Source organism: Musca domestica, unplaced genomic scaffold, assembly GCF_030504385.1.
Source record: "Musca domestica strain aabys unplaced genomic scaffold, Musca_domestica.polishedcontigs.V.1.1 4, whole genome shotgun sequence".
NCBI lineage: Eukaryota > Metazoa > Arthropoda > Insecta > Diptera > Muscidae > Musca > Musca domestica.
The window spans coordinates 15,943,851-15,971,479 of record NW_026712328.1 but is presented as its reverse complement, the minus strand read 5'-3'; the positions used below and the strand labels follow the sequence as shown (position 1 = coordinate 15,971,479).

The following is a 27,629-nucleotide window of genomic DNA, read 5'->3' as shown; positions in this document are numbered from 1 at the left end:
ATTTAATTCATACTTAATACTAAAGCCTCCAAGGCTAATTAATTGTATTAATAAGGTACTCAATACCAAGTAGAAAAATTCAAAATAACTTATAATTAACTATCACATTATTAAAAAACAAGTTATGAAAGGCTCCCCAGCCAAAACTACAAAAAAAAAAAAAACAAACAAACAAAAGTAAAAGTAAAAAAAAATGAGTCAATAGAGGCAAAATAACCAAAAGCAAATAATTAATTTTTTTTAAGAAAGGTGAACAATAAAGGCGACGATAAAAATAATTTAAAAATTATTATTTAACAATTAAAAAAAAAGAGTAAAATGAAGAAAATAAAAGCTCAAAACAACGAAAATAAAACTAATTGGGATAAATACCAGGATACAGGACATGATTCAACACTTTCAAACGAAAGGCATTATTAGAATGGGAAAAAATTCTAAGCTCAATAGGTAGATAATTCCACAAACGTACAATGAAAGACTTTTCAAATGTTAAGTTATTTATTCTGGGTATTAATATCTGAGTACTCCTAGTTGACCTCGAAAAACTGAACATATTAGCCAGAAACCTGGGAACACCACCTCTGATTGTTTTGTAAAAATAATGCAATAACTTAACAGATAAAAATTGCTCAAAATAAACTCCCAGGAAATCTATAACAAAATTTGAGATGTGATCACGTTTCTTCAAACCATACACAAATCTTACGATAGCATTAACTCTTAAACAAATACAATTTATCGTACCCGAAACCAGCTCAGGCCCATAATTGATATGAGGCATTAAAAGAGCATTCGCCAACCTCTTTTTAACCCACAATGGTAAAAATAAATTAGTACCATATAATCTACGAATAATAGCAAAAACTCATCTCTGAACGGAATCGACATGAGTCTCAAAAGAAAGTTTCTCATCTACCAAAATACCCAGCATTCTGTGACAGCTTACAAAACTAATTAGATTACCATCGGGAGCAATATTTAGATTATATGCATTACTACCAAACTTAATAGCCTTTGTCTTTGACGGATTCAATACCGGAGAATGTTCAAAACACCACTGTCCAACATGAACAAGACAATTATTAATTTCACTTTCAAAAGCTGTAGGATTAATATTAGAATTGGTAAAAACGAGATACACATCATCCGCATATAAGAGAGGAGTACAATTTACATCATTACAACATTCAGAGAGGTTAGGGATCTGCCATTGTAATAAACGAATTGGGATCTACCAGACAAATATGATAAAATAAGATTACAAGCTGTCTCAGAAAAATCGAACTCATACATCAGTTTACTGAGTAATATTTGATGAGAAAGAGAATCAAATGCCCTTGTTAAATCCAATGAAACAATTACAGTATCCTTTTTAAGGTTCGTGTTAGATCTCACTAACTCAGTTAAGTAAAGAAGCAAACTGGTGGTATTATGATTCCTACGGAAAGCAAATTGACCATTATATAACTTGCCTGCAATATGAGCAAGTATTTGGTCCTTCATAACATGCTCACACACCTTAGCCATCACAGGGAGAATTGATATAGGCCTGAGATCATCAGGGCCACGAACAACATTCCCCTTTGGAATTGGAACGACACGAGCTTGCTTCCACAAACAAAGAACATCAAAACAGAATTGACCAAATCCAAAATAATATCACTCACATATGGAAAGATTGATTTCAAAAAATCCACAGGTATTTCATCAACTCCGACAGATTTAGACTTTATTCTGTTTAGTGCATTAATAATTTCTTCCATACGAACACAACTAAAAAAAATACATCACTGCGTGCGTTAGACAATTGCAAATCAATATTAGGCATATGAGAGTTCCGATATTGAAAAAAATAGTTCAGATCATCAACATCAATGTCAAGAGACACATAATCATCACCAATACAACCCGAAGACCTAAAAAAAACGCCAAACAGCAGTTGAACCCAACGTATTAAATTTCTTAGAGTAATACTTTCTACGCTCACGACGAATAACTAACTTCGCTCTATTACGATAACGACAAAAAATTTTCTAATTATCATTGCTTTTATTATCAAGGTAAGCCTTAAAAGCCAAATCACGAAGTGATCGAGCAAGTGTAATGTGATTTGAACTAATCCAATTATCATCAGATCGCATTTTTCTATGCACCAAAGGAACATAATCAAACAACCCCAACAAAAGATTTGATATTTGAGAACATTTAGCGTCAACATCCACATCATTCAGCACGTCAATATTAAAGGCTGATAGATAAGAAAAAAAAAACCCGGCCAGTCAACACAAGAGTAATCTCGATACTCAACAAAATCACAAAATGTATTAACACCAATATTTAACGATGCAAAAATGAGTGAATGGTCAGATATCGATGGACATATTGCCTGATCAGACAGATGCACCATAGTGCAGTCATTTATCAGCATAAAATCAAGCAGAGAAGACGCACGATGTGTAACATCATAGTGAGTAGGTTTGGAATTACGAAAAACTGACAAGTTTAACCGGAAGCAGACTGAACGGACAGACATAGATTTATGTGGATCAAACATATTAGTATTAAAATCACCCACTATAACAATTTTTGAATACTCTAAAAATAAATCACTATGAATATCTTCAAAAACATTAATATCACCTGGAGGAGGAAGATACACAACACCAAACAGAACCTTTTCATCGCCAGACATAACCTCAATAAAAAGCGATTCGCATTTACCTATCACAGATGATCTGAAAACAACTTTATGAGAAATATCACTAGAAATATATATACCAACACCACTACCTCTAGAGTATCGACGGTCATTCCTCACAAATTTATAACCAGGTACATTTATTGCACTAGTTGGAATATCAGATTTCAGCCAAGTTTCAGATATACCAAGAAAATTCAAGCCTGATCCCGATAAAATATTTTATATGGCCTAATACTGCGTGAGTTTATATGAGCCACATTGAACTTATTACTGCAAGAAACCAAAACGTGTTTAATATAATCATTGTTGCTGATCACCGGCCCCAAATTAGTAATAAAAGACATCAAATGTATAAGACTTAGTTGTGGCGGGGAACCAATTATAAGAATTCAACAAAATTACACTAATAAAATATAATTTCAATAAATTCATAATGAAAAATAAATACAATTTTAACGCAGCTGAATACTATAAAATGAATTTAAAAAAAAAAATAAATAAATAAATCAAATGATCCAGCACAAAAACAGGATTAGAAAATGAATGGAATCGTAAGCAATTAAATTAACAAAAATTAAAACAATTAAAAAAAAAAAACAATAGAAATTTTAATTAGAAAAAAATAAATATTGATATGCCAATTTAATTTCCACCACCTTCCGCAACAGCAAGCAGTGACTCACATTGACTAACGTTCTAAGTATCCTCTCTACAATCAGAAAAAACCAGCCATGCCTTTACCATATCAGAATTCAAATTCTTTTTTGACTACTTTAAGGCGACGCAGTTTTTTGCAAACAAAGTTTAAATGCTCTGTTATTTAAAGCAACACCTTGGACACCAAGTATATCACAAATTCGAAGATTGCGAGTTTTAAAATATTCTCTCATGATGCTATCACGCAACGCAACTTTGTTAAATTTAACAAGAATCTGTTTTTTACGATTAATATAACATACATGATTGATGTCCCGGCTGTTTATAGGTATGTTATAGAATGATCCCAATGCAATAACAGACAACTCCAAATCATCCAAACCTTCAGGCAACCCTCCTATGAGGATGTCAGACCGATTCATCCGTTTATGCATTACATTGTCTTCCCGCTCAAGCGCAACAAACTTCGCAGCAGTAGAAGATTCAATCCGCTGCACATTGTCATTTTTGTCATTTTTAACTTCAAAGGGTCGCAAATTATTTATACCAATTCCAAACCAAATTACAAACACATCTATTGTGGTAGAGAGTACAAAAGTTACAGTCAATAAATAAGGCCAAAATACCACACTTCATTTCTTGTATTGTTCTTTTTTTCCCCAATTGCTGTTTAACGACTAGTATGTGTGTCAGACATTACTTGGCAATATAAAAAAATAGTTATTAAAAAAATAGGCATGTCAAGTTCGAAGACGGGCTATATCGGTTCACGATATCGCATGGCCCCAATACAACAGTACTACCCGATATTCGGTATTTTGATGATTTTAGCCACAGTTTCCAATGGAATTGTCTGAAAACCCGCACAAGGAGTTTCTTGTAAGTACTTTATTCCCTGAAAGAGAATTGTCTATATTGGTCCACTGTATCGTATAGTCCCCATATAACGGTACCCACCGATATTCGGTATTTTGATTATTTTAGCCCCATTTTTCAAAAAAAATTGTCTGAAAATGAACACAAGGAGTTCCTTTTGAGTACTTTACCCCTTGGAAGAGAATTGTCTACATAAGTCTGCAATATCGTATAGCCCCCTTTCAACGGTACTCCCGATATTGGGTATTTTGATGACTGTAGCCAATTTTTTCAATAAAATTGTCTGAAAATCTACATAAGAATTTTCTTTTGAGTACTTCATACCTTTATGCCCAATATAAAAGTACCTCTCTATATTCGGTATTTTGATGATTTTAGCTTTAGATATTTGGCGATTTTAGGGACGTTACTCTCCGGAGTTGTTTCAAATTGCGTACCTAGAATTCGTAATGGGTACTATAGCCTTTGACAAAAAATTGCTTATGCAGGCCCAATATTCGGTATTTTTATAGTTTTAGCGACATCATTCACCGGTGTTGTTTCAACTACAGTCTATAACAGAAAATCGTCTATACAGGTCCAGGCCTCCATACAAGCCCCATATATCAGTACCTCCCTATATTCGGTATTTTGATGATTTTAGCTACATTATTCACGGATTTTTTTCAAGTTTCATATTTCAATATTTTAATGGCTTATGGCAAAAGTTGCCTATGCAGGTTCAAGTCTTCGTATGGACGCTAATATAACGGTTACATTCGGTATTTTTAAGATTTTAACAGAATTTTTCAAGGATTTTTTTTTTTTTTTGCCAAATTCGTTCCAAGAGGTGGGGGGTATTCAAAGTTCGGCCCTGCCGAACTTATAGCTTTTTCATTGCTTTATTTTCTTGGCTTAATATGTCAACTTTATATGTTTATGTGTGTGTGTATTCTTTTCAATAATAAAAAAATTGTTCAGAAAATATTCAAATTCGGATGTTTTCAAAATGCTTATTGCAACGTTTGCATCGACAAAATCTACAGTTTTTTTGTAGCGAAATAATCCTTTAGTAATATACGGAAAATGATTTTGAAAATAAATTTTGACCTTTCAAATTACAGTGGAATATTGTTCATAAGTTTATTAAGCAATTGTATAAAAAAAAAACAATAAAACCAATTCAAATATTTCAAATTTAATCATATTCATTGTGTTACTGCTAACATTATAGCCTCGATTTTATAGCATCGAAGATGTTAGGCTAAACATTTTCATCGATTGAAAAGACAACATGAAGGCATTATATCTACATACAAATTGTCATAAGACCAAACTGAGTGAGTCAGACAACAACGATATGGTCATACAATATTAATTCATTTGTTGATAAAATACAACCTGTTCGACCATCCGTCACTTAATCACATAGTGAGTGATTGTTGTTAAGCAAAGATTGAGTGAGCGAGTGAACGATCGAATGTATGGATCGAGTCAAGCATGTCCTTGAGATAATTGCTGCGTTCCTAATACAATGGAGGTCTTTCGTTAAGGTCGACCCATGACCGCGTAAACCACACCTTCACGTTCAAAACACACACACACGCACACACATGATAACAACAATGTTAAGTAACAACGTTATGCAGTTGGCAAAAGCTAAAATGGTTTATTAATTTTAATGTTAGCATAGATGTTTAAACAAATATTTATGTTTTGCTTAGTTACGATATCTCTTCTTACTTGGCGTTTTGCTATAGCTTCTGTTTGCCTAGTAGTGATAGAATAAATTTCTCAAAACAGTAAAAAAGGAAAATTCTGAATTTTGTCACTGAACACTATTGAATTTCTATAAAATTCAAGGCGCAGAATTCTAAGCCGATTACCACTGTCCGTCTTTTGTGATCACGTTATCTTTATATCGAATAAAGATACAGTCATATATTACCTTACACACTCTAAAAAACTCACATTTTTGAATTCTTTCTTAAAATTTTACAATTTATGACATATTCTAATTCTGGACTTCGGTAGCTAAAAAAAGTTGTGTTCCAGTACTTTTTTAGTAGTAAAACTAGCAGAAGAGAGAACAGTTCGAAATGTCATTCTCATTTAGGTTTGCTCAAAAAGTAAGGGAACGGAAAATTAGCAGAAATGCGATAAAATGTCAAAATTCAAAATTCCAAAAGTAAACAGCCTAAATCGGACTTGTGAAACCTTACTGAAAAGAGCGCCAACATTTAAAAAATGAGTATTGAAGACGATAAGTTAAAATTAATAATTTATAATAATAATTAATAATCTGATTCCTCATTCAGCCAGTCCTCTTCACTGCTGGAATCATCCAAAAGTGAATACATCAGTCGCTCCATATTTTCTCTTTTTGTTTTTTGCACGACAAATATTAGTTTTTCCTTTAGTTTTCAAGTTGATCATTTTCTTTATTGAAATGTATCAATACATTTTTCAACCTTGTTAGCCCTGCCAATTAAATGTCAAATTTACAATATGCACATTTCTGCTCGGCCAAATTCATGTAGCTAAAACAAGCAGAAATGTGCACCACTCAGCGCCATTTTGTTCTCGAGAGAGCTGCAAGTTTTGCTAGTTTTTGGAGTACGGGAACGCGTTGTAGCAGAATTAGTGCTAATTAGTACTAATTTGCAGGTTCTGGAACACAACTTAATATATCCAGGAAAAAATTCAAATTTATGTAAATTGGATAATAAATTACAATAAAAAACTCTTCAACTTTCCGGTGTCAAATAATACTACAGGGCGAGATAAAAAACTACAACAAAGTCAAAGGCCATAATTTTTACATTTTTTTGAAATTTTATTGAATGAAAGCAAAAAATGTCGGAAATAGCATCAAATTTTAGAATAAGATTAGATTTGTTCGAATTGGTCACCTCCAGACACAATCGTCCAACGGATTGAGATTTTGGTGGCCATTGTGCGCTGGAAATGAAGCGAGGAGTGCTGGTGCTGAGTCCTGTTGGAATGTTCAAGGTCTGCGGCCAAAATGTTTGCGTGCCCAAGCCTTTAATACACTCTCCAGAATATTTTCGCGATAATATTCGGCATTTATTCTGATGCTACGGTCGATTGATACGAGCAGAGAGCTACCATCGGCTGTCATGGCGGCCCACACCATCACCATGTCGATGTGTATTTAATATGGTGTAATTGACAATCATATGGTTTTTAACTTTTTTATTTTTGTTTGTAAACTAATCAATTTCAATTTTAGAAGTTAAATTTCATAATTTGTTTGAAGCAGTTCTTATACCAATGTATTAACATGCAAAAGGGTAAAACGCCGTGTCAATTGGTAGAACTGCAAATTGATTCCTTTAGGAATCAACATATGCGGAATTTATACTCGTGTACCTAACCCAAGGATGGAGCATTAACAGCCTTTTCATTTAGCTTCAGTACTTTTATTGCAATAACCATTGGGGCTATATAAGTGGCCTTGGTTGATCAAATAAGTCTAATCCGTATGGTTATGTATATTGCAGCTCAATGTATGGATTCGGTAGCTGGTGAGTGTGTGCTTAAGCTAGCTGATGCTAGACTAGGCATATCACAATGGTGTGACCCAATTGTGTAGTCGAAAACATCTCTGAGCACTGGCATCGAATTTATACTATGATTAATGTTGTTTCTGCTTTTGGAGCTGTTGACACTGGAAAACTGGAAAATAGGTTTATTGTACCCTTTAAAGGGGGTATGGCAGTAACCCTGAGACATGGGAGTACCACATGTTATGCAGGAACTGGTGAGAATCCAGTCCGACCATTGCAACGTATCATTGGAAATCGCCTTTGGGTCTATTGGTGTTGTTGCATGTATGATTTGTTCACATTTTCAGTGAATGCACAACCTAAGGCCATCGCAACAATTTTCGGTCAATTTTAAAACTGGTTCTTTTTGGGATATTTATTATACCCTACACCACAAGGTGGTCAGGGTATTATGTCTTTGTGCATTTGTTTGTAACAGGCAAAAGGAAACGAGATAGACCCATAGTTCCTTTTGATGATCTGCATAGAATCACATTCTGCGTCGATTTATGCATGTCCGTCCGTCTGTCCGTCTGTCCATGTATTTTTGTAAACAAAGTGCAGTTCGAATTTATTGCCCTATCCGTATGAAATTTTGCACAAATCATTTGTTTGGCCCAAGGACGAACCCTATTAAAATTGGAGATAATCGGTCAAAATTTAGATATAGCTCCCATATATATCTTCGTCCGATTTGGCTTTTATTGTGCACCAAACGTGTAATATCAGTCCGAATAGTATGGAATTTTGAGGGTACGATCAGATTGGACCTGAAAATAAGTACGCCAAATTTAATCGAAATCGGTTCAGATATAGCTATAGCTCCCATCTATATTGTTCATCCGATTTGTTATTTTTGTCCTCCGCAGCCGTAATATGCACTCTGTAACAACAATATTTAAGGAAATATATCAAATACAGCTCAGAAATACATTTGCTAAATTTTATCGAGATCGGTTCAGATTTGGATATATAATTTCGTCCGATTTACCTTTGACTGTGCACCAAACGACTAATATTTGCCCAAATTGGATGAAATTTGGCACTTACGACCGAATTGAGTCTAGAAGCTAGTATGTCAAAATCGGTTCAGATATAGCTATAGCTCCCATATATATTGTTCATCCGATTTGTCATATTTGTTACCCACAGCCGTAATATGCACTCCGTAACAACGATATTCAGGGAAATATATCAAATACAGCTCAGAAATATTGTTGCCAAATTTTATCGAGATCGGTTCCGATTTGGATATAGCTCCCATATATATTTTTATCCGATTTCAAATTAATTGTGCACCAAATGGGCAATACAAGTCCGAATTTAAAAGTTACAAATGCTTCGGCATATTTAGTCCTTTGAACTTTAAATTATAATTGATTGAATTCTCCCATAAAAACTTTTAATTGTTATGCGCAGCTCTACTAAATTAGCAAAGTGGTGTAGGGTATCATAAAGTCGGCACCGCCCGACTTTAAGACTTTCTTTACTGGTTTTTATTTTGATATCATGCAGGAAAGATAGTAAACTTTTATTTTCGCAGGATGAGATTTTAAGGTAAACGTATACGCGCAATATTAATAACAGCGGCAGAGCTACAAATAAAAATCAGAAGTATTAGTTGTTGTTGTTGTAGCAGTTTTAATATGCTCCGTTGTTTGTATTCTGATTAATCCGGCTCTTCCTCAATGTCCAGGTTTAGGAATTCTGCTTCCTTCATGGGCTGTAGCCAGAGATCCTCTGGACGGAGTTGGGTAGGTTTAGCTGGACAATTAAACAGGTGCAGCGTATTGTGTGGGCCTGTATCGCACGCTGGGCAGGCGTTCCGCACATATTCGTCAATTCGTGGTTTGCGTAGACAATCGACGTTCTTCAACTGCAATGGATGGGGGTGGACTCCGAGGATGGCATTCATACTGTAATTATTAACGACCTCTGCGACTGCATCAGTTTGAATGTTATTGAGAGCCGCTTGATAGGCTTCATGATCTAGGGGCTCTCTCTTATATCGCTGGACCTCTCTCTCTAGATCATGCAGGTTCTTCCTGACACGCCTGGGTGGGGGAGTTCTGTCCACCATATGGTGGTTAGAATGACTCCCACGAAAACACCCAAGCAGAAAGCATATGAGTATGCTGACGTAAGGGAAGAACCTTCGTCTCCTCATGTAAATGGTCCACAGGAGTCATGAGGAGGCACCCTGTTGCAGTTCTCAGGGCGGCATTCTGGCAGGTCTGAATAATTTTCCACTGTGTTGCACTCGTGTTCGCCGACCACAGACCGACCTATCGCTTTATAAGAGGTCAACAAGGTTTCCTTATCCACACCCCAAGTGCTGCCAGTTTGAGGACCTTTCCTACTTTCCATTTTATCGCAAATAGCTGTGGCTTGCGTGGAAGACTTGAACACGTGGTAAGTAGTGTGGCCGTCGATTTAGTGGCCGATATTTTCCTATTCCTCGCATGGAAGAATGCGGCAAGCTCCGCGAGATAGTTGTTCACCCTGACACATATGTCATTTACTACAGGAATTGACGCCATTTAATAGATCGAGAGCCACCACTACTGTTCTATGGCATGGCCTGTTCTGGTTGAGTCCTCGACTAATATTTGTGGATATGGCGTGCAAGTAGTAAAGCCTCGAGAGTCTTTGCTACTGGCGACAAAAGCGAAATTTTTCTGTATGATCCGCCTTGCCAGGCTTCAGTAGCGGGACCACCATGCCCATCATCTAGGCTTCGGGAACTATGTGGGTGGCAAACGACAAGTTAAGGACTTTGGTTAAATACTCAACTTCCGTTGTATCCAGTTGCATCAACATTACCATTGATATTCCGTCCGAACCCAACGCTTTAGGTGACTTAGCGTTGCGGATGACAATCGTAACATCACACATCGTAAACTGTGGAAGTACATCCTCGGCGGGAAGACCTCTTATACGACGTAGTACTCTTCGCCTCGTCTAATCACTCTCGAATCAGTCACAGCTACGTCGTTAAATATGACTGCTGTCCTATCGTCCTTTTTCCCAGGGTTCGAGAATGACTTTAAAGTTACCCACAATTTACTCAAATCGGTTCCAATGTTGCAACACCTCAGATGGTCTAGGCACTTTTTCCGCTTATGCTCCTGTAACAACCTGTTGACTTCCACTGTCATCTGTCTGTTATCAGTATGGTTGGTACGTCGGAGCTCATCACGCTCATTCGCTAATCCCGCTGCCTATGCTGGGAAATTTGGTCTTACTTCGGGTATTCGACCAGCAGGTATATATCGAGCGGCTGCAGCCTTGATGGTGTCCCGGAAAATCCTTTAAGATACCCGAAAATCAGAAGGATTGGGCAGTCTTCTGAAGCGAATGTTGGTGAACTCCCTGAACTCAGGTCAGTGGGCTTTCCCATGGTCTGCCAACGCTGGTCCCGTCTGGTCATTACCTAGGACGGAATGCCACAACTCATGGTGGGCATTGAAATCCTCGAGTACCAGGCGGATATTGCCTTCCAAAAGTGGGTTTATATTAGGCAAGTAAGGCGGTTCACAGCTATTAGCAAGCAAGTATTCCGGGATGTGCTGCTCCCCATACAGAAAAATAAATAAACACAAACATGTATACACTGGGTTGGCAGCCGCTTGCCGAAACTGGGATGTTGTTGTTTCGGGTTAATCTGGTGTCGTAGAACCCGATGCCGTGGGATTGGATTGTAAAATATTATTTGTTGTAGTTGATGCTACAATATAATAATATAATATATAATATAAATGCAATGTTCTGCGACCGGAATTAGAACCCATTATAAACTACAAACACCAAATTGTAGGCAAATTCGATAGAAAGTGACTGCAATCGCCCAAATACCGAATATCCGATGGTACCATTATCTGGCTGCTATAGTAAAACCTGGATCTATACATATGATTTTTTTACCCGGATAAATACATCCTGATATAACGCGAGCAAAATGACCGATATTTTCAACTTGTTATTCCGTCATGTTGGTTCATTCTCATTGTAGCTCACTGTACTTTACGCAAACGTTACATTTCAATACATATTGTTTGTGCCGGCATTTATTTTCCGTTTATGTTTTCGTTCGCTCGTTCGTTCGTTAGACGCAGTGGAATCCCAAATACGTACACAAATTGGGCTTTTGTGAGCCGCATTATCAGTGAGAGATTTGACAGAGCAACAACAATCTCTGACATTATCGTATCTAATACATTGTGAGATCAGCTGCATTTAGAAAATAAAAATTCTTATTGTCGCACTGAGTGAAATGAAAACGAATAATCGAAAGTAAGTAACGGTAGTTCGTTTTAATTTTCATATAAGACCTTTCCGTATCCGTACAGGAAGCGCGTATACTGGCACCGTGTATTAATTACAAAACTGATCGAGCTATACGAGCAACATGAATGCCTTTACAATGAAAATCACAAAAACTATAACAATCGAATAGAGCGATTAAAAGCCCATCGGAATATGCTGAGGGAATTGCAAGTGATCGAGCCGCATTTGAGACTTCCAAATGTTCGTTCAAGAATATCAGCCATACGCTCCCAGTATGCCAATCAACTGGCCTTGATGGAGTCCATGGAGAGTGCTGGTAAGACGTTCGAGTCAAAATTGTGGTACTTTCCTAAATTGTCGTATCTCAGGGACTACATAAAGGCAGCTCCCTTAGATGAGGTAAGTGGATTTCTTTTTAATAAATAAATTGCGCTCAAATATCCGTTGTTGTTATACATCGATTTACCTGACATTTACACCCACACATACCAGTGGGGAAAATTAAATTTTCGATCAGAGTTCGTATACTCAATCCATCGTAAATTTAATGTTAATGTAGGATAAATAATGGCCCAACATAATATTGTAAATTTGTTTTTTTTTTCATTAATATGTTGTTGTTATTGTTCAATTAATTCCATTTAAATGAATGGACACAGTTAGAACGATTAAAAGACAAAAGGTCAAGTCAACCGCTGTGATTTGTGTGGACATGCCATGGAAATGTGATAAGAAAAGAGGCATTAATATGTATTCCCTTAAAAAGTTCTAATTAAACAGAAACGACCCTGTATTATATGGAGAACTTCTTTGCCAGTCTAGTTGCAAAGTTGTAACTCATGCGGATCAAAAATTCACGAAAAAGGAACACATAAGCTTTTTTTCGCAACAGAAGTCACAAAAATGAGGAAACATTGGGAAAAATTAAAACTTTTAATACCCTCCACCATTTTGAAGGATCTTGAATAATGTTGTTGCCAAATAGTCAGGCTTAATTCCATTATTGTTGTTTTTATATAAACAACGTTTGTTTATGAGTGGAGAAAGATGGTAGGAGCCACCAATCCTCATCAGTTCCTTTTTTTTTGTCTGGGATATTCTCCCCAGGAGTTATTTTAAAAATAACTTCTATGACGAGATCTTAAGCTCAATAGAAGGGGAACCAATTAAATGAGAACCGTTATATGCGGGATATACAAAGACGTGGACCTTCATAATTAATTTTCATACCCTTCACCTTGGAAAGAAGGGTATATTAACTTTGTCATTCTGTTTGTAACATCCCTAAATATTCGTAATGTATATGTATTTATAATCAGCATAAAATTCTCAGTCGATTTAACCATGTCCGTCTGTCCGTTGAAATCACGATACAGGCCACATTATTTGACGTAGAGCGTCAACATAGCAGAATAATTTGTATTATGTCTAGGATGGTTGGTATTGAAAATGATATATCGGTCCACGTTTTGAAATGGTCCCCATATAACGGTATCTCTCGATATTCGGTATTTTGATGAAATTGGTAGGTCATAATGGGTCCTAGTTCATGTGGCGAAACATTGTATGTATAGGTCCACGTTTTGGTATAGCCCCCATATAACGGTACCTCCCGATAATAGGTATTTTAATGATTTTTGCCACATTTTTTTACGGATTTGTCTGAGAATTGGTATTTGCAGGTCATAGTGGGTCCTAGTTTGTGTGGCGAAACATTGTATGCATAGGTCCACGCTTTAGTATAGCCCCCATATAACGGTATCTCCCGAAATTCGGTATTTTGATGGTTCTTGTCGATTTTTTTTCACGGATTTGTCTAAAAATTGGAATTAGTTGGTTATAATAAGTTCTAGCTCCGTTGGCGAAACATTTTATGTATAGGTTCACGTTTTTGTATAGCGGTACCTCCCGATATTCGGTATTTTGATGGTTTTTGTCAAATTTTTTCACGGATTTGTCTAAAAATTTGAATTAGTTGGTCATCATAGGTTGTAGCTCCGTTGGCGAAACATTGTATGTATAGGTTCACGTTTTTGTATAGCTGTATATAGCGGTACCTCCCGATATTCGGTATTTTGATGATTTTTGCAAGAATTTTCCACGAATATGTCTAAAAAATTGGTATTCGTGGGTCATAATTGGTTCTAATGTTGCCCTTACCCTAAGATGGAGGGTATTAAAAGTTCGGCCCAGCCGAACTTAATGTTCTTTACTTGTTTGTCATAAGCTATAGTATCCAGTACGAACTTCAAATAAGAAATTCGAAACAATTCCGGTGAATAATGTCACTAAAATCATCAAAATACCGAATATCGGGAGGTACCGCTTATGTGGGCTATACGAAGACGTGGACCTGAATAGACAATTTTCTTGCATAGGTTGTAGTACTCATTACGAGCTTCATGCTTTAAATACGAATATGGGGGATATACGATATGGTGGACCTATATAGACAATTCTCTTCCTAATATCGGGAGGTACAGTTATATGAGGGATATACTATTTCGTGGACAATTCTCCTATAGGGGGTAAAGTACTCAGAAGCAACTCCTTGTGTGGATTTTCAGACAATTTCTTTCAAAAATGTGGCTAAACAGTTATATGAACTATATACGATATCGTGGACATATATAGACAATTCTCTGTCAGATGGTAAAGTACTCACAAAGAACTCCTTGTGTAGAATTTCAGACAATTCCATTAAAAATGGAACTAAAATCATCAAAATACCGAATATCGGGGGTACCGTTATAGCCTATCTTCGAACTTGTCCTGCCTGCAGACAAAAGACAGATCTGTTCAAAATTTTATCTTTTTCTTTTTATCTTAATTCGTTTTGACTGTAGCGTGATTACAACGGACGGACAGGTCTAAGTTGTCTTAGAATTTTACGCTGATTAAGAATATATATACTTTGTTGGGTCTAAAAAATTATTTCGATGAGTTACAAGCGGAATGATAAACTTAATATGCCTTCCTTACTATGTATTGTGGAGGGTATAAAAAGGGAACTTCAACGAGTCACTTATGGTTTAATATCGTTTAAACAAGTAAAGAAGTATAGGTTGGTTTTGCCGACAGATGTATACACTCAGCCAATGTTCGATTATTTAAAAATATTTTGAATTATGTTATGAATTTTCAAACTCTTGACCCTCTATGAAGTGGGTTTTGAAGAAATGTGTGAAATTTGAAGAGAGTTAGATGCTTATTTCGCTTTTTATGAGCGTTTTGTTTGTGGAGTAGGTAGCAAAAGAAATGGTCCGATCTCTTTATAACAGGTCTGGTGTTAATGGAAATATTGAGATGTACCATGTCTGGAATGGAATCGCTCTTTATGAGTTTCATGGATATTCCAAATTTTGAGCATTTGTGGGGGAGGTACCAGAAGGAGCGGACCGATATTGTCAATTTTCACACCTGACCTAGCACTGACGCAAATATTAGGATTTGCAAAGTTGTGCAGAAAATATTTTTTTTAAATTTCGGCACCAGAAGGCACCAAACCTTGGGTAAATACAAATATTGGGATGTGTGAAAGTTGAAGACAATCGGACTCTTACATCACTTTTTATGAGAGTTGTAATAATTTACAATTTTGACCCATTGAGGGGGAAGTATTTGATATAGTGGACCGATATTGTCCATAACCGCACCAGACCTAGCACTAACGCAAATATTAGGATTTGCAAAATTGGAGCAAACTTGGATTATCGTTTCTCTTTCTGTGCAGAAAATAGATTTTTTTAGAAATTTCGACTATTTGTGGAGGGGGTACAAGAAGGAGTGGACCGATATATTCTATCTAAACACCAAACCTTGGGTTAATATAAATATTGGAATGTGTGAAATTTGAAGACAATCGGACTCTTACATCACATTTTATAAGAGTTGTAATTATTCAAAATGTTGACCCTTTGTGAGGGAGGTATTTGATGGAGTGGACCGATGTTGTCCATTTTCGTATCTGACCTAGCACTGATGCAAATATTAGGATTTGCAAAGTTGGAGCAAAATCGGATTATCGTTTCTCTTTCTGTGCAAGGTACCAGAAGGAGTGAACCGATATATTCCATCTTAACACCAGGTATTGGGATAATATATATATATATATATCGGGATGTGTGAAATTTGAAGATAATCGGACTTTTACATCACATTTTAAAAGAGTTGTAATTAGTCAACATTTTGACCATTTGTAGGGGGAGTTATTTGATGGAGTGGACCGATATTGTCCATTTTCACACCTAAATTTTTTTGAAAATTTCGACCTTTTGTGGGAAGGTACTAGAAGAAGTGGACCGATATTGCTCATCTCCAAACCCGATCTAAGTTTGACAAAAATATTACGATGTACCAAGTTTGGACCAAATCGGATACTCCCTTCGAGAGTTATCGTGAGCACAAACCTGACAGACGGACGGACATCGCTAGATCGACTAAGAACGTTCTGAAACGGATTTGGTCCAAAGAGACCTAGGGTCTAAAGCCGTTATTTCGACTAGGCACGTTTTGACCGTATCAAATGTATACCCTCTGCAGCCATATGGCTGAGAGTATGCACTATTATCTGCAATATTACTGATAATAATACATAGCCAAAACGCAAATTTCAGTATTTGCAATTATAATGGATGGAGAAATGTTGTCCATTTCATGTTGGGAAAAATAGACCCCACAATAATTATATTACAGTCGTATTATTTATAAGACCTTAAAATTATAACGCATAGCAATTCTAAAATCTTAAATTAAAACTCCCAGAGCTAGTCTTAAACGTTATGATATTCTTCCAGAAAAATTCACCACAATACGATGACGACCATGACAGCAACGATGGGGGTGAATCATTTTATCGAGAACTGAAACGACGAAGGTTTAGATCAAAGTAAGTTATTGATGAGAAATAAAAAAAAAATCTTTTATATGTCGTATTTTTTTCTATACTTTTTTGCAAGGAATCGTAATTGGGATCTTTTCGTGACAGAACAGTTTATACAGCTGTTGAAAGAACACCCCTGTCTGTATGACGAACAACATCCGGATTATGGTGATTATGAAAAGAGAACTGTAGCACGGAAAATAATTCTGGAAGAAATTAAAAATGTACTACCTGATGCCACAATTACGGACGTAATTGCCAAAATCAAAACCTTAAGAGATCAATATATCCGTGAAAAGAATTGCAAGGCTTTGGCCGAAAAGAATAATGAGAAGTATGTTCCACGGCTTGGTTGGTTCGATCAATTATCGTTTATGAATGTCTCTAAACAGCGGAGGATCACAGTAAGTATATGCAAATAAATGATTGGCATCATAGGCACAAATATAGACAACGAAATGCTCTCACCGTACATCTTCGAAAAAAATCGAATCAGCAGATGTCGTCTATATCGTTTTAGGGGGTTAAGTGGGAATATTGAAGTCACTCAATTTGTGTTCCATTATAAAAGAATAATCAAATGAAATTCTTGAAAAACCATAAAATGTGTTTTCGAAGTCGAGTAGGTTGAACGAAACAAAACTAACTTTTCGTTGTCTATATCTTCATTTGTCTATGTTGGCATGCCCTTGTGACCCTGATTAATTAATTATTTTTTTTAGTCTAAAACAAAAGTTGAAGTCCCACCTGAGGATATGGAGGATGAGTACAATAACAATAATGTTGATGAACCTTCGGATGCGACTACACTCGAACTGGAAGACATTGTTGATAACAATTCATTCGATGCTAATGTTGCCGATATGACCACAGAAGACGTAGATGATGCGCATGATATTGAATCATCGTTATTCAGATCCGAAACTAATACACTTTTTAATGAACCCGTGTCAAACGGCTGTAGTGAGGCAAATGTTAGGCTTGAGGTTGTGGAAAACTATGACTGGCTGGGTCGATTGCTTACTTCACAAGTTCATGAAATATCTCCCACGCTTCGAAGTGATTTTGCCTGGGATGTACAATGCTTAATCAGAAAATACATCTTAAAAAGCAAAAATCCAGGCGCAGAATTGGAAAAAGAAGAAGCAGGAAAGACTGAAATGCCATTTGAATCTAGGAATATAGTATTGCCTCGCTCATCAAATATGTCATTGAATATCAGCTTTATATGAGTATGTTGATGGTGTTTTTTGAATTGTAAGCAATATATTTCGTTATTAGTTTTTGAAATCGTTGTTGTTGTAAAGACGTCAGCAAAAATGCATAATCTATGTAAGTCCATAAGTCCTAGTTGTGATCATGGTACAATAAGGAGGTAGAACAAAAATATGATCCAATCTGTTCAATCTTTCAATTTCAGGGCTGAACTGGTTAATAGCTTTAATGCGCGAGCCGCAATGTACGTGTCTTCCAATTATTGGTTTGCAAATATTTTTTTTTCATTTTTCAAAACAATAAATACATACACAAAAATGACAGAAGTCGGACACACTTAGAAAAAAAATTGTAATCAGCTAATGCATGGTAGAAATTCTACCATGGTACCATGCTTGTGATTTGGAATTTAAAGAAAGTCAAATCACAATAATGTAAAAACTACTAAATCTACAGTAATCAGCAAATATAATTTAATGTTCGAAATTTTTTAGTTGTTCCCATAATTTTGTAATTGAAAATTAATGTGAATGGAATGATTCTCACGAAATGTTATTTTGTGAATGGGAAATTGCATTCTATTTGGTAATTGCAACTCCCATTGGCTCTGTAATAATGGTGATTGTCAAACTGTACATTTATAAATCCATTGTATATAAACAAATCAGATATGGGATTTTTTCTAGGCAGTGAAAACTGACCATATAAATTACAGAAAATGCAGAGTTATTGTGAAAAACAACACAACAAACAACTTCTTGCATTTGTTTTTAGTATTTTTAAAGGTGAAATTTGACAAGGTAAATTACAGAAAATGCAAAGATGGGAATGCTTATTTGAAATGACTTTACCTTCTTAATTTTACCACGGGAGCTGTGTTTTTCGATTTAAATCATTCTTTTTTATTTTTTTTTGTTGTTTTACAAGTCTTAATTCTAACATAAAAAGACCGTTCCACTATCCTAAATGTACAAAAACTTATTGCCATGGTCCAACCAGAAAGGTAGGTAAACTTCGAAGAAAACTGAAAACAAGTAAAAAGTGGACTATACGAAGTCGTGGACCTGATACTAAATTTTTTGTCATAGGTTGTAGTGCCGAAATTCAAATATGAAATTTGAAACGATTCCGGTAAATAATGTTCATGGTACAAAGAAGAGAAGGTAGGCCAACTTTGAAAAAATTGCAAGTATAGAGGTCTACCTGTTTGGCTTGTCATGTCAGAATTAGTATCAAAACAATAAAAAATCAAACAACTTGTTGCATTTATTTCGAATAAATAATTGAAAACCGCGATAACTGAATGAAAGGTCAACACTTCTTTTCAAAATCATGTACTATATATCTCTAAAGGATTATTTCGCTACAAAAACTCTAGATTTTGTCGATGCATACGTTGAAATAAACATTTTGAAAACACCCGAATTTGAATGTTTTCTGAACAATTTTTTTGTTATTGAAAAGAAAACACGTACATAAACAAATAAATATGACATATTAAGCCAAGAAAATAAATAAATTAAAATCATATGGTATCATAGCCCTACCTTGATATCATTGTACCATGATAATGTTGCTGAAATCGTCAAAATACCGACTATGGGGAGGTCCTTTTTCAATACCAAAAGTCCTGCAGACATAATATACCTTTGAGTAAAATTTTATCAACCTACTTCATTTGGTTCGGAAGCTAGAGTGATTTCCACAGATGGACATTGCTAAATCGACATAGAATTTTATGCTATTCTTTTACATATATACTTTGTGGGTCTAAAATGTATATTTCGAGGTGTTACAAACGGTATGACAAATTTAATATACCCTCCATATTATGGTGGAGGGTATAAAAAGAACCAGTCTAGGGTATGTGACGAGGGGTATTAAATTGAAGCATTTTTGCGGGTTAAGCCTAATGTATTAAAAGCTATGTTCGCAGTGGCTTCATGAACGCATATGCTTTACATATCAGGTCCGTCGATGGCCTTTGGTTGTGCATTAACTGAAAATTTTGAACAAATCATATATGCAACGACACCAATAGACCCAATGCGATTGCCAATAATCCGTTGCAATGGTCGGGCTGGATTCTCACCAGTTCCCGCATAACGCGTGATACTTCCATTTCACAGTATTACTGTCATATCCTCATTAAAGGGTACAATAAACCTATTGTCCAGTCTGCTAGCGTCAAAATCTCCAAAAGCAGAAACAATATTAATCGATTTATTGCTATGAAAGTACTGAAGCTAAATGAAAAGGCTCTTAATGTCCCATCCTTGGGTTAGGTATACGAGTCAAAGAAAAGGAATCCAAAATGAAATTTCTCATAAATTCCGCCTGAGTTGATTCCTAAAGGAATCTATTTGCAGTTCTAGAAATCAAAAAGAAAAATCCGATAGTTGACAAGGGTTCTTTACCCGTTTGAAAGTTAATGCGTTTGGATTCAAAAAAAAATTATGAAATTTAAAGTTTGAAATTGAAATTGACAATTTGGTTTACAAACAAAAATAAAAAAGTTAAAAACCATATGATTGTCAATTACAGCTTATTGAATACACCATGCCAAATACGGAATTAGTACTACTTTTGTTCGGAATTCGTTCCTGTGACATGTCTGATAGTTGTGTGTATTTTGTTCCATCACAAACAGTTCTTTGAACCGAAACAACCCCACAAGAACAACAACCTTAATAATGTTTTTTAAATATTTTTATTCCTTTTTATGTATAATTTTTAAAATGTATCATTTATTTCTTTCATTCTAATAAATTATATAATATCAACAAAATTCCCTCGTTTGTTTTGGATTAAAAATTACATAATAAAAACTAAAACAACAAAATCGTATACAGCCGCAAGCATGCCGGGTCCAGTTTCAAATGGAATCCTGCAGCATCAACGACTGTAACGGTAAATAATTTGAATGAAAATTGGCAATGATTGCCATACTACTAGCTGATCAATGAGACCACTCTGGTTCGCATAGATGAGAGTGCGGGTGGATGAAGAGATAGTGGCATTGCGAATTCTATTCTGCGAAAATAATTTACAAATACAAACAATCAATAATTATTATCCAATAGAAATACATTTAAAATATCAATGGAATGGTAAAAAACAATACTAAGATTAAGAAGAAATAGAAGTAGAAGAATAAGAATAATTAGAGTTACATTACAAAATAAAGTGGACATTTGTAGGTTTTAATTTATGTGATCTGACAAATGAGTGGGTTAGGGGGCGGCACTGCAAGTCGAGTAACTTTCATGTACAGGGTAACGGTTCGGTTATTTGTAGTGTGGCTATTTAATATATCCGATATGATGATTAATAACTATTAACGGTTTCTTTTGTACATTCCGATTCATGCTTGGCTTAATGAATGGTTGATTTATAGCTTGTGATTCCATGAGTAGACCTCTGGTATGGCCGATGAGTAATGTAAGTCATACATTTGCGATTTTATGAATTCTCTCTTATCATCGGGCTCGGGACGGACAGTAGCCAAACCTATAAAAAATAAAATGAAAGTAAGTAAAGGTTATAGTCATTAGTCTATGATTTCACTACAGAACATTCAAATACACCCTTTAACTTCCCCTCGTTAAAAAAAAACCTCTTACCATTCTTGTAGGCATATTCCATAATGTAGGCTGCAATTTCCACCGAACATTCGGTAATTTTCTTCAAGGGTGGATACAAACTTCCTCGCTCCAAATCTTCTGGCTCGCAGAGGTCTGCCAGACGTTCAGCTGACATCAGGAACACTTCTTCCGGTATGGTCAACATACCGGCACAGAGAACACCCAATGCAACGCCAGGGAATATGTACGAATTATTACCCTGACCGGGATAGAATGTCTTGCCATTATATTCGACGGGGTCGAATGGTGAACCCGAAGCAAAGATGCATTTGCCGTTTGTGTATTTGTAGGCCTCTTCAGCGGTGCACTCCGCCTTGCTGGTGGGATTCGACAAAGCGAAAATGATTGGAACATCATTATATTCGGCCATTTTCTCAAGGATTTCCTTTGTGAAGGCTCCACCAATTGCGGCGGCACCAATGAGTACGGATGGTTGTAGCGTCTCGACGGCTTCAGCTAAGGAGTTAATGGGTGCATGATCCTGGGCAAAATGTAATTTGTGTTCAGTGAGACCACCGGCGGGACGGTCCTTTACAATCAGACCCTTACTATCAACCATCCAAATGCGTTCTTTAGCCTCGGCTTCACTCAAACCCTCCTTCATCAGAGCCATCAGACAAAGATTGGCAATACCCAAAGCAGCTTCACCAGCACCAAAGAAGAGTATCTTGTTCTCTTTCAGTTGAGTGTTCTTGATTTTCAGTGAGGCTAGCAGACCAGCTACGGCTACAGAAGCGGTGCCCTGGATGTCATCATTAAAGGTACAGAAGCCATCGCGATATTTCTTCAGAAGGCGGAAAGCATTGGCATTGGCAAAATCTTCGAATTGAATGAGACAATTCTGGCCGAAACGACGAACGACGGCATTCATGAATTCATCGATGAATTCGTCATACTCTTGGCCGGTAACACGTTTCTGACGTAAACCAATGTAGAGGGGATCGTTGAGAATGCTTTCGGTGTTGGTGCCAACATCCAAGGTAATGGGCAGGCATTGACTGGGCTTGATGCCAGCCAAAGCAGTGTACAATGATAACTTGCCCACAGGAATGCCCATGCCGTTGGCACCTAAATCACCCAAACCCAAAATGCGTTCGCCATCGGTGACAACAATGGCGCGGATATCTGTTTCTGGCCAATTCTGTAAAAAAGAAATCGGGAAAAATTAGCACATTCGAAAAATGTGTACAACTCAAGCGCTTACCCTCAACACTTCATAGACATGTCCCTTGTCGTTGATGTTAATGTACATGCCCTTTGGATATTGGAAGATTAAACTGAATTTCTGACAAGCCAAACCCACGGTCGGGGTATAAACCAATGGCATCATTTTGGCCACATCAGACGATAATACTTTGTAGAATAGGCGTTCATTGCGTTCGGCCAAGGTATTCAAATACATATATTTGTCCAAATCATTTTCCAATCTGTCCAGCAATAGTAGCGAGTGTTCCACCTGTTCTTCTTCGGTTTTAACACGGACTGGTAAAAGTCCTTGGATACCGAGTACTTGACGTTCTTCGAGGCTGAAGGCCAAACCCTATAAGAGAAGATTATTTGAATAAAGTGGTTATTAATTGAATTTTTTTTGGGATCTATTAAAAGAGGATATTTATTTATTTTACTATTTCTGCAAGAATCTTCTTTGCCAGAGAGTAAGCTGGTTTTATTCTCTTTATTATAAAAATATAAAAAGCAATTAGCTGATTCGATTTCCAAAAAAAATTATCACTTAACTTGCACTCTTTTGCAGAACTTTTATAAATTGTTCAGTTGCATTTTGCAAAAATGTATTTCCTATTCCTATGCGTGTTATTTTCGCTATTATTATTATATCCGTCTGTAGAAATCACTCTAGCTTCCAAACAAAATAAAGTGTTGATAAAATTTTACTTAAACGCACTTTTGGTATTGAAAATGGGCCATGCAGGTCCACGTCTTCGTATAGCCCCTATATAACGGTACCTCCCGATATTCGGTACTTTGATGATTTTAGCGACATTATTCATCGGAATTGTTTCAAATTTGGTATTTCAAGTTCGTAATGGATACTACAGCCTTAGACAGAAAATTGTCTGTTCAGGTCCAATGTTTCAAATATGGTGCTTGAGGTTCGTAATGGATACTACAGCCTATGACAGAAAATTGTCTGTGCAGGTCGATGTCTTCGTATAGCCCCCATATAACGGTACCTTACGACATTCGGTATTTTTGTGATTTTAGCGACATTATTCATTGATTTGTTTCAAGTTTCGCATTTGAATATTGTAATGGCTAATGACAAAAGGTTGCTTATGTAGGTCCACGTCGCCGTATAGACCCTGATATAAAGGCTACATTCGGTATTTTTATTAATTAATTAATTTTCACAGAATTTTTAGCAGATTTCATTTTTTTTGAAAATTCCCAAATTCGTTCCAAATGGTGGAGGGTATTCAAAGTTCGGCCAGGCCGAATTCACAGCTTCTGTACTTGTTTTTATACTAACATAGAGACATTTTTTAGCAATAACTAATGATTGCAGTTGTCATGATTTTCAAAATAGTTTTCTACTTGAGTAAATTTGTTTTTATTTTTAAGATTGCAAAAAAAAAAACTTAGAAATGTAATTAAAGAATTTTATTGCGATATCGTATTTTTATTATTTTTTTTTTTTTTTTGATATTACAATTGACGCGTGTCTTAGGACGTGCAAGTAATATGAAACGTTGTCACGTTTTCCTACAAACATTTTACGAATATGCCATTTGCGGTTTTGTTTTTTTGCAATCAGCTAAATTTCAAGGGTACACAAAACTGTTATGAAACAATTTGCTGGCTATGGAGAATTTAAAATATACAAGTAAAAAAGCTGTAAGTCCGGCCGGGTCGAACTTTGAATAGTCTCCACCATTTGGACGAAATTGGCAATTAAAAAAATAAAATAAAGACCGTTAAAAATTATGTTAAAATCTTAAAAATACCGAATGTAGTTATATTAGTGTCTTTATGTCGACGGGGACCTGAATAATGTAGCTAAAATCATCAAAATACCGAATATAGGGAGGAACCATTGTATATCGGATATACCAAAACGTGGACCAGCACAGACATTTTTCTGTTGTATGCTGTAATATCCATTACGAACTTCAAATTCCAAATTTGAATAATGTCGCTAAAATCATCAAAATACCGAATATCGGGAGGTGCCGTTATATGTGGGCTATACAAAGACGTGGACCTACAGGGCCCATTTTGAATACCAAAAGTCCTGTGGACATAATACACATTTGAGTAAAATTTTATCAACCTACTTCATTTCGTTCGGAAGCTAGAGTGATTTCCACAGACAGACAGGCGGGCAGACATCGTTAAATCGACATAGAATTTTATGCTGTTCAAGAATATATATACTTTGTGGGGTCGAAAATGTATATTTCGAGATGTTACAAACGGAATGACAAACTTAAGATATCCTCCATACTATGGTGGAGGGTATAAAAATAAAACAGTTATATCGAATGACAAGTGGCGATATTTAGAATTAATAATGGAAGACATTTAGGTTCACAAAAAAACCTTTTTTTGGATTTATTGACTTGGCAACATGTGTAGTTTTGGGTCTACGTGCTATCTGGGCAAAATACTTTTTTCAGACCGAACTTAATAAGAATTGTCTCGTTTTGACAAAGGGGAACACATCATCTACAATTTAAGAAGTAAGAAAATGAAGCTTCCTTAATACTTTTCTGAGAGCCCCTTCAAGTTAAATGAAATAAATTGAAACCGGAATAGGCCACTTTAATGGGTTCGTTAACATCGAACAGAACACATATCGTACGATATTAAAGCAAACACCTATGAATTCAAATCATGTATGTATGTAATTGAAATTTATGTGTGAACGTAGGTATATAAGCGAACGCGTACGCTGACAGATTAACACTCGCCAATTGTGTGTTTCACATATCAAAACTATTGGCCGTTAGCCAGGGGAGGGCAGCAAAATGTCACAAGTAACATTTCTGATTTTCACTGTGATTTTAAGTAACGGAAGTGAATAGAGCGGAGGTTAATTAATAATTCATATTGCTTTAAAAGAATTCTCAAAAATATTTTTTTGATATTTTGTTAGATAAGTTGTTTTGGAGTTTTATGTAAATATGCCGTGAATTAATGCACAGACACGACAATTTACGCACGACGTACAACCCTGACATTGCTTCTCTACTCCGACCATTTTAAACGAATCATCACATTATTTCACAAAAAAAAAAAATCATCAAATTTTAATTCATGCAAATTGTTTTTGCTTGGCTGTTTTAAATAAACCTTAACTTTGAGTTGATGGTGTTGTAGTAATCAACGGAACCGAATCAATGCCAAAATCACACGATTTGCAATATAATTATTATTATTTTTTGTTTATAGACAATGATATGATACATACAAACCATACCGTTGTCTATAAACAAAATAAAAAAACTAATTATATTGCATACGCAAATATGATTTTTTCAATAATTACACGATGATATTCAATTATAGGAATAAAGTAACATATTAATTGCACCCGTATGGTTGTACACATTTGTAAAGATTAGATGAATTTCTTCCGCATTTTCATATAAACAAAGAAATCCGGGTGGGTTCTTAAACTGTAGTCAGATGTTCGTCTGGATTTTCATGTATTTCTAAAGAATGACTAATCCAGATCAGAAATAAATTGAATTATTTATTATTTTATATAACAGAGAAGAAGACACGCACACGCACACATTATTTTTGTTTGTCACAGAAATGTAAAATACCGCCTATAAAAATAAAAACTTATGCATGGAAAATTTCCACTTTGTATTCTAGCTTGACACCATAAAAAACTACGGGCTATTTGCATATTTACACGACTTGTTTTCTACAGGGAATCGTATTCTTTGTTATAATTTACGGCCTGGTTTCTATTTATTATTTTAAGTAATTTGTTTCATTTGCTTTAATTTTACAAAAAATGAATGAAAAAATGTATATATAAATGTATTCTTAATGTGACTAAATCGGTTGCTCTCAAAATCCCTTAAATTTGGTGAACACTTTTGTCAGACACGTTATGAATCCAACATATTAGATTGAGTAAATTAAGTTGAAAATTGAGATTAAAAACTTGCAAAAAGATCTTAAGACAACTGGTCTTCTCGGACACCTGTGCGTCTATTGGTTTCATCCTGAATTGAAGAGAAACAGAAAAGTGTCTTGTAAACTGTGTCGGGGAATGAAGAAAGATCGTGCCCCTTAAGTATATGTCAAATACCGAAAAGAAATGTACAGTGGCAGAAGGAATGTTCCATTTCCGAAAGTAATGTTCTTTTATTGAGAGAGCGTACAGGGTGAGACAAAAAACTGCAACAAAATCAAACGTCATAATTTTTACATTTTTTTAAATTTAATTAATTCAAAGCAAAAAATGTCGGAAATAGCATACAATTTTGGAATAAGTTTAGATTTGTTCGGATTGGTCACCTTTGGTACGAATCATGGCCTTCAAACCGTCACACGCTGCCCGAATGTTGCTCTTCGGTATTTGGCCCATTCCCGGCAAAGCGCTTGCTTGAGATGATCGACACTTTGGTATTTTTTAGTGCCAAACTTGCTTTCCAAAATACTTCAGACACAATAGTCCAACGGATTGGTATCCGGAGATTTTGGTGACCATTGTGCGCTGGAAATAAAGCGAGGAAACTCATTTTGTAACCATTCTTGGGTTGCGAGTGCTGAGTGCTGTTGGAATGTCCAAGGTCTGCGGCCAAAATGTTTGCGTACCCAAGGCTTTATTACACCCTGCA

General features: G+C 35.8%; 2 protein-coding genes across 3 annotated transcripts in view; one reads left to right on the top strand and one right to left on the bottom strand.

Moving 5' to 3' along the window:
- Nucleotides 1-11,869: 11,869 nt before the first annotated feature.
- Nucleotides 11,870-18,241, top strand: LOC101891398 (uncharacterized). The gene is made up of 5 exons (XM_005181070.4): nucleotides 11,870-12,075; nucleotides 12,132-12,468; nucleotides 16,866-16,957; nucleotides 17,028-17,355; nucleotides 17,674-18,241. Exons 1-5 carry the CDS (start codon nucleotides 12,056-12,058, stop codon nucleotides 18,181-18,183), a joined length of 1,287 nt encoding a protein of 428 aa, XP_005181127.3. The 5' UTR covers nucleotides 11,870-12,055; the 3' UTR covers nucleotides 18,184-18,241.
- Nucleotides 18,242-20,857: 2,616 nt separating this feature from the next.
- The window catches only part of LOC101891576 (NADP-dependent malic enzyme), a 38,032-nt gene continuing 31,260 nt past the window's right edge, over nucleotides 20,858-27,629 (bottom strand). For both annotated transcript variants that reach the window (XM_005181072.4, XM_005181071.4), the window contains exons 3-5: nucleotides 23,015-23,350; nucleotides 21,790-22,951; nucleotides 20,858-21,676 (exon numbers count right to left, since the gene is read on the bottom strand). In XM_005181072.4, coding sequence (XP_005181129.2) covers nucleotides 21,558-21,676; nucleotides 21,790-22,951; nucleotides 23,015-23,350 — 1,617 coding nt within the window. In that variant the 3' untranslated portion in view covers nucleotides 20,858-21,557. The remainder of the gene's footprint in view (nucleotides 21,677-21,789; nucleotides 22,952-23,014; nucleotides 23,351-27,629) is intronic.